The sequence below is a fragment of the Pongo abelii genome, chromosome 3, assembly GCF_028885655.2.
Source record: "Pongo abelii isolate AG06213 chromosome 3, NHGRI_mPonAbe1-v2.0_pri, whole genome shotgun sequence".
Lineage (NCBI taxonomy): Eukaryota > Metazoa > Chordata > Mammalia > Primates > Hominidae > Pongo > Pongo abelii.
Window position 1 is genome coordinate 176,175,587 of NC_071988.2, and position 12,284 is coordinate 176,187,870.

General features: G+C 40.2%; 1 protein-coding gene across 2 annotated transcripts in view; it reads right to left on the reverse strand.

Moving 5' to 3' along the window:
• Positions 1-12,284, reverse strand: part of DCHS2 (dachsous cadherin-related 2) — a 255,471-nt gene that overhangs the window by 18,399 nt on the left and 224,788 nt on the right. For both annotated transcript variants that reach the window (XM_024246399.3, XM_054554600.2), the window contains 2 exons: positions 9,667-9,878; positions 5,628-5,779 (listed from right to left, as the gene is read on the reverse strand). In XM_024246399.3, the coding sequence (XP_024102167.2) occupies positions 5,628-5,779; positions 9,667-9,878 (364 nt within the window). The remainder of the gene's footprint in view (positions 1-5,627; positions 5,780-9,666; positions 9,879-12,284) is intronic.

Consider the following 12,284-nt stretch of genomic DNA (forward strand, 5'->3'; position numbering starts at 1 on the left):
AAAACTACCTGAGTACTGTGCTCACTACGTGGTACAATACACCTCTGTAACAAACCTGCACACATGTCTCCTGTATCTAAAATAAAATTTGAAATTAAATAAATAAAAATAAACTATATGAGAGGATTGCACAGGTAATATGCAAATACTATGCCATTTTATATAAGAAATGTGAGCATCCATAGATTTTTGTATGGGGGAGTGGGAGGGATGCAGTGGAGAATCCCACAACCAATACCTCATGGATACTGAGAGATGACTGTATTTTTAGTGATTCTAATGCAAACACATTTTGAAGTCTTCTTTCATTCAGCCCAACCTCTCCCCTTGGTCTCCATGACATTATCTTTTTCTAGATCTTTCTATTCCCTAAATATATTTTGCAGTTCCTATTTATCGGCCGAATCCTGAGGTGGTGATAAGTCACCACTCCTCAATTCTCATTTTACGTATTCTCCCTAGGTAATTCATTTTACACATTTTCCCTGGATGAATCTCAAATCCATATCTTAAGTGAAGACCCCTACCCTGAGTTACAGATTATTATTTTCAATTGCCAAAAGGGTATCTTCACTTTTGTCCTTGTATTGGTCCTTTCACCTCAAAATACCCAGAATAAAAAAATCATAATCTCCATCTGTTCCTCTCCCTTCCTTTCCTAAGCAGAAATTTCAGGACCATTCTATCTCTTTTCTTGCTCAATAAATTCAATTGGTGATCAAGTTCCTATGGATTCCATATTTGAATCAACATTTTAGTATGTACCTTCCTTCTGTCCGCACTGCACCATCCATGTAACAGACTTTTCATTGCTGCAGTCTAGCTCAGCTTGTTGGCCTAAGCTAGTTCTGTCTCTTGCAGTGCATCCATTACGAGGTGTCTTTAGAAATAAAGATACAAACATTCGTTCAACTGCTTATAGTTGTATGTAGTTCACGGAATAATGTTTAGTTTCCACTATGAGACACAGAAAGTCTTTCAAAACTTGCCTGCTGCTTCTTTTATTACCCCACACTTAGTTGCTTCTTTGGTGTGCTGTACCACTTCCTACTTCCAAACATACCAAACACTTTCACGTTCCCATGCCTTTGGCCCCAAATCCTTTTTATTCCCTTTTTCTTAGGGCATCAATAGACTGGGATTCCAATCCCAGCTTTTCTTTTCATGAATTGTGTATTTTGAAAAAGATAATTAACATCTCAGTCCATTTCCTACATTGCCTGTAAAATTGTTTTCTCCCACAGTCATAATGAGCATTCAATGGGGAATACGCTGAGTTTAGCATTGCCCCTGAAAATAACTGCTTGCCTTGAATATTTATTTATTTTGTAAATGTACATGCATATGCTTTTAAGATTCATTCACATCATAAGATAAGCCCTGCAATCATTCACATTGGCTAGAATCATGTTCTACCGTGTACTAGTTTCGGATTCTTGGCCAAACCACTTTACCTCTCTGAGTTCCCATTTCTTTATTTTATAAGTCATGTCTATTACAAGAATTCAATTAGATAATAAATGTGAAGCAGGAGTTCCATAAATGGCAACTATTGTGATTATTAATGTGCCTTCTGCCATATATTTTACTAGGACTTGATTTTCTTTTTCTTTTTTTGAGACAAAGTCTTACTCTTGTTGCCCAGGCTGGAGTGAGTGGTGCGATCTCAGCTCACTGCAATCTCCACCTTCCGGGTTCAAGCGATTCTCCTGCCTCAGCCTCCCGAGTAGCTGGGATTACAGGAGCCCGCCACCATGCCCAGCTAATTTTTGAACTTTTAGTTGAGACGGGGTTTTGCCATGTTGGCCAGGCTGGTCTCGAACGCCTGACCTCAGGTGATCTGCCCACCTCAGCCTCCCAAAGTGCTAGGATTACAGGCATGAGTCACTGCACCCAGCCAGGACTCGATTTTCAAACTCCTTGAGAACAAGGGCTGTTACATTTGTCTTTGTGTCCCCAGCTTCATGCTTGATAAATAGCTTTTTATATATTCATAAACATCAGACGGAAATTAATGCCTATTTTATAATTTGTCATCGAATTTCCACTGAATTTTCTTCTATGTGGCTTAATATGAAAACTAAAAATTATTTAACACATTCATATTTAGTAGAATCATGACTGACACTATCTCCCTTTTTCCATTTTATGTTTTAATTTGTTATTATTTTAAAAAATGTATCACTAATTAAAGGTTAAATATCCCAAGTCTTGGAAATTGAAGAGTATAATAGGAAATCTTTTCTTTTTCAATTTTTAATTTTTGTGGGTACATAGTAGGTATATACATTTATGGGTTACATGAGATATTTTGATACAGGCATGCAATGTGTAATAATTACATCAGGGTAAATGGAGTATCCATCACCTCAAGCATTTATCCTTTGTGTTACAAACAATCCAAATCTTTTAGTTATTTTTAGTTATAATCTTTTTGTTATTTTTAAATGTATAGTTAAATTTTTGACTATAGTTACCCTTTTGTACCAGCAAATACTGGGTCTTATTCATTCATTCCAACTATATTTTGTAACCTTTAACCATCCCCACTTCCCCTCAATCCTCCCTGACCCTTCCCAGCCTCTGATAACCATCCTTCTACTCCCTATCTGCTTGAGTTCATTTGTTGTAATTTTTAGCTCCCACAAATAAGTGAGAACATGTGACGTTTGTATTTCACTTAACATAATGACTTCCGGTTCCATCCATGTTGTTGCAAGTGACTGGATCTCATTCTTCTTTTTTTTTAATAGCTAAATAATACTCCATTGCGTATATGTATCCCATTTTCTTTATCCATTCACCTGTTAACGGACACTTAGGTTGCTTCCAAATCTCGGCTATTGTGAATATTACTGCAATAAATTGTCAATATAGTGATTTTTTTTGGTGGGTATACACCTAGGAGCGGGAATGCTAGATTGTATGGTAGCTCTATCTTTTTGAGGAAATGTTTTATATTTTAAAACAAAGGGCTGGAATTGGGATACTTTCCTCGATCAGACAAAATAGCAATACTTCAAAAGTAAAAAGCTGAAAGCTAAATGAGACTGTTTCCAAAATATTCACTAAAGGTGTGGCAGACTAGGGAAAATCCTCCTTTATTTCTTATTGCCTTCAATATCAAGAAAAGCACTAAAGGATAGAAGCCACGCCACAGCAGGTGTTGTGGGGTGGGGGTGGGGGGGCGGGTTGTGGGGAGAGCCCAGGGAGGCAGGAGGTTTAAAATAATTCCTTGCCTTGGTGATGCTGGGGAGGGAGAGAGAGAAAAAAAAAGAGAGAGAGAGAGAGAGTGTGTGTGTGTGTGTGTGTGTTGTTACCTGTGTGTATCTCTCTGTGGCAGTGTGTAGGGGGTTCAACTTTTCTCAGTTCTTGCTTCTTCAAGCCTAGAGTTAAATTCTTCATGGGGATGGGAGAGAGTCACTTTTTAATGCTGGGACCAATTTAATATTGTGAACATAGAAACCATGACGCAAATAGGAAAAAGTTGAAAGAAATTAGATTTAATTGTTAATTAGGTTCCATTGAGTAAGAAGAACACTGTAACAGAAAGTCCTTAAAATCAGAAAATGCTTAGTTCTTAGAACTTGGCAGACCTTTAATAATTCCTGAATTTGTAATCACTCAATTAGATTGAGATGTATCTGCAGTCATCCATGGAAGAGGAGAAAAGTTTCATGCTTAAACAATTAGTATAGAAACAATGTAGCAGGGAATAGGTTTTAATATATCTAAACAATAAGTACCAACAGCTATTATGCTAAAATATTATTTTAAAATTTATAATAGTTAATACAGGATAAAGTCTTAAACTTTTAAAATACTTTTGAAGTATATTAAACAAAAAACTAAACATTTAAATTTTTAGCATTGGGAGGTTTTCCAGAGGGTAATTAATCCAATATATCCAGTAAGATATTCCAATTTAATCAGCTCTCATTGCTCAACCACATGCACATATTATAATTTTTTCATAAAACATAAAAGTAGTCTGGTGTAGAAGCATACTGACACTCACTGTCTTTGGTATACTGTACCTGTGTTTTCCTTAAATAGGACGTCTGCTTTGGAGCCCTACAGTGGAAAGAGTGTGGCTTAGAAGCAGAATACTTAAGTGCAAGTTCACGTTTGAACCTCAAATTATCCTATGACCCTGAGCAAGCCACTGTATTTCTGTTGCCTTATCAGCAAATAAGAAAATGCCCACCTTAATATCCTCATGAGGTGCTTGCGAGGATTAAATAGAATACAGTATAAGCAACGCATTTTGGAAAAATCCAAAAATACAACATCTATCTAAAGCATGCTAAAATGTTCAGTAAGAGAGCTAAGCCTCTCTTGGACCACAGGCTGCCTGATTGCTTCTCCAGAGACAAATAAGGTGAACAGTTTCTTATATTTTCTTCCAGAAGCATTCTCAATATGCGGGTGTGCTTTTACTCAAACAGGCATGCTGGATGAGCACGGTAGTGGGTCTCGTTACTGCCTTCACTTAGTCACATATCCTAGAGCTCCATCCTCATCGGCACATAGAGTTATGCCTCTTTCTTTTGCAAAATCAGCTTCATGGTATTTCATAGTATTCTATTCCAGGGTTTTGTTAATTCTTTAAGCAGTCCTCACTCATGGATATTTTGGAATTCTTAAGAGTCTTTTGCTGGCTGGGTGCAGTGGCTCATGCCTGTAATCCCAGCACTTTGGAAGGCCAAGACAGGTGGATCACTTGAGGTCAGGAGTTTGAGACCAGCCTGGCCAATATGGTGGAACCCCATCTCTACTGAAAATACAAAAATTAACCACGCATGGTGGCAGGTGGCTGTAATCCCAGCCACTTGGGAGGCTGAGGCAGGAGAATTGCTTGAATCCAGGAGACAGAGGCTGCAGTGAACTGAGATTGTGCCACTACACTCCAGTCTGGGCAACAGAATAAGACTCTGTCTCAGAAAAGGAAAAAAAAAAGCCTTTTGCTTCCACAAATTGTGATGCCATAACTATCTCTCTGTATAAGTCTAGTCTTTTGTAGCACTGATTTTTTTAAACGCCAAGAAAACTTAAACATTATTATTATTTCCTTCATTGAATTCTGTATAAGGCTGGCATATCTTAGATTCTAGGCACAAAGTTTTAATGTTAAATGTATGCTTTTAATAATATCTTTTCTACTAGAACACAGAACTGCAACAGCACCTTGAAGACAGCGTTGTACTTTCACATTCAAGAATAAAGAATCAAAAAGCAAGGTATCCCTCAGCCTTCACCGTTTTTAAAAAACAATAACAACAAACACCTGCAGAGGGCTCTCTAGTTCATTAGACATCTCACAAACATTATCTTTTTAGTGTCCCCCATTTAGTGCTTAATAGCATCACAAATTCATAAAATCTTAGAACTAGAAGGGACCTTAAAGTTTTGCTATTTTAATCACTTTTTCCAAATACAAATAATTGCTGAGACTATTTTTAATATCAAAAAGAGTGGATCAAAGAGAATATCAACAAGTTGGATCAAAGGGATAACACATTTTATTACAACTAAGCTTACGTAACAGGAAGTTATGAACAAAACAGCAATGTTGTCAGTAAGCAGGCAGAATAAATGGAGCCAATGGATCTGAACCCTGGACCAACCTGTAGGAGCTGGTGAGCTCGTAATCTAGAATCGCTTTTGTTGTTATCACACCACTCAGTGCATCAATCTGGAATGCTTCTTCTTGGTTGCCAGAGAGAATAGAATACTCAATCAGGCCGTTCAAACCACTGTCCAGGTCGGTAGCAAAAACCTGTGAGGAGCCAACTGTTTCATTAGATAAGATTTATTCTGCAATATGGGTTCAGTCTGTTTTTCAGAGACATGCATTAAGAGAGAATCACAGCTTGTCAAACATATTTTAAAAACAATGATTAAACGAAATACCAACAGGCAACTGAAGCTTACATTTAACTTTATGATAAACTGAGTGATGGGGAAATTCTTCATCCAAAGAATTTCCAAATAGCTCTCAGTAGACATGGTACATGTTTTTGAGGTATAATTTTGTGCAGTGAGAAGAAATATTTTTAAAAACATCTAAGTTGCTTGAATAAGAGAGTTCCAATAGTGTATATGAATTCATGCTAGCACAAGTAAAGGAAAAAAATGTTATGGGAAATCTCCACATAGTGAGTGATAATTTTTTTCACTTGCTCTTTTTTTTCTGCTTAAAGAATTACCTATAAAATTGGCCAGGTATGAATTTTTTTATATTGTATTTAAAGTTTTATTTTATTTTATTTTATTTTTGAGATAGAGTCTGGCTCTGTCACCCAGGGTGGAGTACAGTGATGTGATTCATGGTTCACTGCAGCCTCAGCCTGCTGGGCTTAAGTGATCCTCACACTTTAGCCTCCCAAGTAGCATGCGCCACCACGCCCAGCTAATTTTTGTATTTTTTTGTAGAGATGGGGTTTTCCCATTTTGCCCAGGCTGGTCTTGAACTCCTAGGCTCAAGCGATCCACCTGCATCGGCCTCCCAAAATGCTGGGATAACAGGTGTGAGCCACTGTGGCTGGCCCTAAAGTTTCATTTTAAAGGGATCACTAAATAAGTGAAACAAAACCTGGATTTAGTGCTAAGAAATGTAGATCCTGATCATGTATTTGATGAGTTATCAAAGTTGTGTTGAGGATAAAACAGAAGTTTTACATCATTCTCCATCATTTTGCAATAAACTTTAATCACTAAACCAATTATGTTACTGGATTCGATATCTTGATTAAGAACTAGTTGACAAATTAATTAATTACTTTTTACTTGTTTATATCTTCTATGCCCCTGAGCCTTAGTCTTAGCTCATGTCCCCTGTCATCTCTCTCCTGGGCTACTATACTGATGAATGTCCCAGTGGGTTTTCATTCTAATTTCCTGCCATCTCAATTTATCCTTCACTTTGCTGCCAGATTTCTCAGGGGACCCTGAGTGACCCAGGTGCAGTATCCAGGCGCTCATCAGACAGGGGACAGCTCTTGGGACTGAAAGGCTGCAATATGCAGTTTCCTTTGGGATCACCAAGAAGAGAAACCCGTCTGCATCAAAGTCTACTGTATCCCTTGGAGCTGTACATTTAAAAGTGCTACAGAAGCACTTTGGGAGGCCGAGGCGGGTGGATTATGAGGTTAAGAGATCAAGACCATCCTGGCCAACATGGTGAAACCCCATCTCCACTAAAAATACAAAAATTAGCTGGGCGTGGTGGCACACACCTGTAGTCCCAGCTACTCAGGAGGCTGAGGCAGGAGAATTGCTTGTACCTGGGAGGCGGAGGTTGCAGTGAGCCGAGATCGTGCCCCCCTACTCCAGCCTGGCGACAGAGCAAGACTTCGTCTCAAAAAAAAAAAAAAAAAAAAAAGTGCTACAGAGAATATCTCTGGATGGTCTATCAGCTACGGTTCTAGGGTACTGGCAACACATCTTAACTAGGGCTAACCAAACCGGGGAGAGATGTATCAGAAAGAGTGCCCAGTGAATACAAGAGCCTGAGCAGCTCTAGGGAATGTAAAGCACAGCTTCTTTGAGTTGTGGTCATCAAGATGAATTGGCTGTAATTTGTCTCTGTCTTGGTGTCCCTTCACCCAAGATTCAAATTTCAGGGAGAGAAAGTCTGTGTGACTGAGAGAAGCAAGGCAGTTCACCACACCTTTGGCGGGATGGGAGTGGGAAGCAGGTCAATATCTTGACGACAACCCCACCAGGACTGCATCGACAGAGGGTCAGACCCTCAAAGGAAGTTTGTGGGGCTGTAACCAAAGGAGGGCATTGAGCAGTGTGGGGGCAAAAACCAGGAAGCAACCACCACAACTGGTATGAGTTCCAGAGCCTCTGCCATTTCTAATTTTCTGAACAAGACACAGCAGAATGGTAGTGCTAGCTTCCTGGGAACTCAATGATTGAAAAATGGAAAGAAAAAAGTTCATTCTATCTGTCCCTGACTCAGCCTTCTACAATTCTGCCATAATTTGAAGTGCTGGTGGGTCAGGCTCTCTCTCATTCAGTGCACCCGGGCTTTATATGGGTCTTTGCCTTCACTTATTTCACACTGAGCAATTTAGCTCCATCCCAGTTAGCATGTGGGACAGAGAAATGAAACGATGCAGGGCCCCAGTGTGGGGATCCTCTTGTGACAATGTGGCATTGGAGGCATCTGTCATCCCCACTGATCAGCCTCACTGGGCAGGGATGATAAAGACTGGAAAAGTAAATGTCCTCACTTTCTTCTGAAACATCTCAGTCATGGCTGAAACCAGGGTAAAGACACAGCACATCTGGAACAGGCTGGTGACTAGAGCAATCAGGCTGGTATAATACAAAATACCTCTGCAGTCATAGCCTAGGGGATCCCAGATATCCTGGATGGAGTGTAGGGGCACAGAGCTAAAACTCCAAGGCAGCTGAGACTCTGTTGGTCTTGTTTTCACCAACAGCAGGGATATGTGCATCAGAAACTGGAATTGCAGTAAAAGAAAGGCTTTTTTTTTTTTTTTTTTTTTTTGAAACTGAGTTTTGCTCTTATTGCCCAGGCTGGAGTGCAATGGCATGATCTCAGCTCACTGCAACCTCTGCCTTCCGGGTTCAAGCAATTCTCCTGCCTCAGCCTCCCCAGTAGCTGGGACTACAGGTACCCACCACCACACCAGGCTAGTTTTTGTATTTTTAGTAGAGATGGGGTTTCACCATGTTGGTCAGACTAGTCTCGAACTCCTGACCTCAGGTGATCCACCTGCCTTGGCCTCCCAAAGTGCTGAGATTACAGTTGTGAGTCACTGCAGGGTCTTTTTATACAATGAGGTGAAGGTGTCTGCACAGTAAAGAACTGTTGCAGGTTTTGTCCAGAAAATATGCTGGCATGCCATGTAAACGCCTTACACCACCTAGCCCAGAGAAAAAGGGGTGTAATAAGCATGAAGTGCTGACCACAGCCATGACATTCCAGGGGCCAAAAGGAATGACCCTCCCTGTGGCTAACTTTGCCTGGAAGTTGGATTTATACTCATTTCCTTTCCAAAGTCACGGGAGGTTAGAGATCTCCTAATGCCCAGCTTCATGACTACAAAAACTCAATTCAATCGTGGAGGGAAAGACGAAACAAGCACTTGTCCTGAGGCAGGTGGAGAAAGTATCAAGGATGAGTGGGTTTTACAGTATGAACAAAACTGCCCTGTGAATGGATGCCTCTCCAGGACTTGGGGCCTTTTACTGAGATGGGGCTAGTCCTGAAAGCAGATCCGTCCACATGCCTGTTCACCTTGAAGACTTAGTGTAAATATCACTATTCTGTGAAGTCTTATACTTTTCCTCCAGGAGGAGGCTGTGTCTCCTCTTTTCACTCATTACACTAAATGCATACTTCTATTGTATTAATAAATGCATACTTCTAGTGCTCAACAGTGCTCCTAGAGAAAGCAGGTGTCAGTAACTGAGCACTGAATAAATAAAGAGGAAGAGACAGTGCAAGAATTTCAGATTTTCTTTAAGGTTTCATCCCATCTATAAAATGTACATGCCCTGGAAAGACTGTTGGACCACAGGGCTTGGAAATTTTGATGTACATTGACTTGTAATAATTCTCTCTCTCTCTCTCTCTCTCTCACACACACACACACACACACACACACACAAATGTATTTCTGTTACCTGTATGACATGAGCATTGTAGAGTTGGCCTTCAGACACTGATGCTTGGTAAACACTTTGTTCAAAGCATGGTGAATTATCATTCTCATCCTGTATCAAGACTGCTACTTTGCAATAGGCTCTATGCCCACTACTTTCAGCTAAAACGATGAGTTGTACCTCATTTCTGACTTCAAAATCAAGAAACTTGGGTTCTTTCACAGTGAGTTGTCCTATTTTTATTTCCAAGGAGAAAAAAAAGAAAATGATGTTGTAGTTATTCTTTTATTTTTTATTTTATTTATTTATTTAGTTAGTTAGTTTTGAGACAGAGTCTTGCACTGTCGCCCAGGCTGGAGTGCAGTGGTGAAATCTCGGCTCACTGCAACCTCCACCTCCTGGGTTCAAGCGATTCTCCTGCCTCAGCCTCTTGAGTAGTTGGAGTTACAGGCACCCGCCACCATGCCCAGCCAATTTTTTGTATTTTTAGTAGAGACGGGGTTTCACCATGTTGGCCAGTCTGGTCTCGAGCTCCTGATCTCGTGATTCACCCGCCTTGGCCTCTGAAAGTGCTCGGATTATAGGCATGAGCCACAGCACCTGGCCATAGTTATTCTTAAAATGACTCAAAGCATCTTTGCCTCATGTGCTCACAGCTCACCTGTCCCGCAGAAGCCTCCAATTGGCGGGCCTCCTTTCCCCACCAACCGGGGTCATTGTGAAAAGATTTGGGATCTTGCAGATGTTTGCAGGTTCAAATATGCAGAGAGAAAGAAACTATGAAATACCAAGACCTGGGAGCTATCTCTCTCCATATTTACCCCCTGGCCCTGTCTGGAAAGTCTATCTTTCAAATATATCTTCACTCCGGCCCCATTACTGCTGCCTTCCTTCAAGCCACCAGCACTTCCCACCTTGTCCCCTGCATTGGCCACAAAACTGGTCTCTCCCTAATCCAGTTTTCATTCTGAATTTAATAATAAAAAAAAAAGATGCTGTCGTTGTTCTGCATGAAACCCTTCCATGATCATAATATGCATCTGATCCTTGAATGCTTATTAAAGAGTCATCACGCATGCGGTTCCATCAGCCTGGAATGGCTCCCACAGCTATCCTTCCTCAGGGATTTTTCCAGATCACCATCCCTGTACCATCAGCCTCCCAAAAGTCTGTTACAAAGCCTCTGCATTTCCCAGCAGCTGCATCATCACTTTGTTCACCTTCACCTGTTTTTGTCCTATTATTCCTCTTGTTTATAAGCTCCATACACCATCTCTTACGTACCATCATATCTCCAATGTCTGGCTCAGGGTCTGCCCTCCAGAAGGCACACAGTAATACTTTTATGCCCGCATATAAAAGGCAGATCCAGGTTAGGGAAGCAGATTTTTGAGGGTGATGCCATGCTCTAGTTTCCCCCACCCCTGGCAAATTAAGAAACTTACTCTTTTAACATAATTTCCTTGTCTAGTTTTTACTGTTTTTTCCTCCACTTTACAACAAAATTTCCGACTCAATGTATTATTTTTATTTACTTGGCTTTCACTGTCAGCAAGTCCATCAAATAGAGAGTTGCTGAATGAACACTAATTTGGAGTTAGAGAAACCTGAAACCAGGCATAAATCCCAGGCCTAGAAATTTAATTTAGGTCAATTACCTGGCTCCACCACCTCCTAACTTTGTGACCTGGACAAGTTATGCAGTTCACGTAAAGCTGAGTCTCCTTTTCTATATAAAATGGGATGTTAACAATGACTTCAAAGAGTGGCTGTGAGGAGCAGGTGACATAATGCATATTTGGAATGTCTCTTTGTAGTAACGTAGATTCCACGATGTGTTACTCGTGTTTGTCTGCCCCTTATCATCACATATGGATTTAATATCTCTGTGAACTCTGAATTTAGAAAGAGAACATTTAATAGCCATAAACTACTAGAAGTTCGATCCTCTGGTGAAAGAATCTGTACTGTTTCTGGAACTATGGCCTGGGAGCTGCAGTTTTTATTGCTGTATCTGAATCAGCTTCCCCAGATAACCTAGTCCAAGAAGATTTAGGTCATCTGGCACCTACTTGAATTCTAGTGGGAGGCATATCCTGTTCACATATTCTATCTTTGTTATTGGGTGTTTTGGGAGAGATTTTGTAGCTTATATTCTGTTAGAAAAAAAACAATATATTATATATTAACTCACTATACTACCAAATTTAAAATTTCATAAACTCAGTATCATTTTTTGATATCAAATTTAGTTACCAATTTAGTACTAGAACCAAATTACTTCACAAACCACAGTCCGTTGTGACCAACAACCCTGGCAGAAAATTTAGAGTAGCTCTAACTTTGGCCCCTGGAGAATAATTAAGATGCCTTTTGATATGCTGGTGATGAAACTAGGTGGTCTTCAGAAACCTCCCTGAAACAAAGGCTGATTCCCACACCCAAAATGTCACCAGAGCCTGAGTCTGAGGTGGGTCCACAGCTCTCACCTAGATCTCTTGTCTCCACCAAACAGAGCACTTGCCTGGCTATCATGTTCTGTTACTGTTTGTAAAGGAAAAATAGAATAGAAATGCAACACTAAATTGCCCATGTCACTGAGTAGAAAGTGTGCCAATTATAGTGCAGATCAAAGTCGA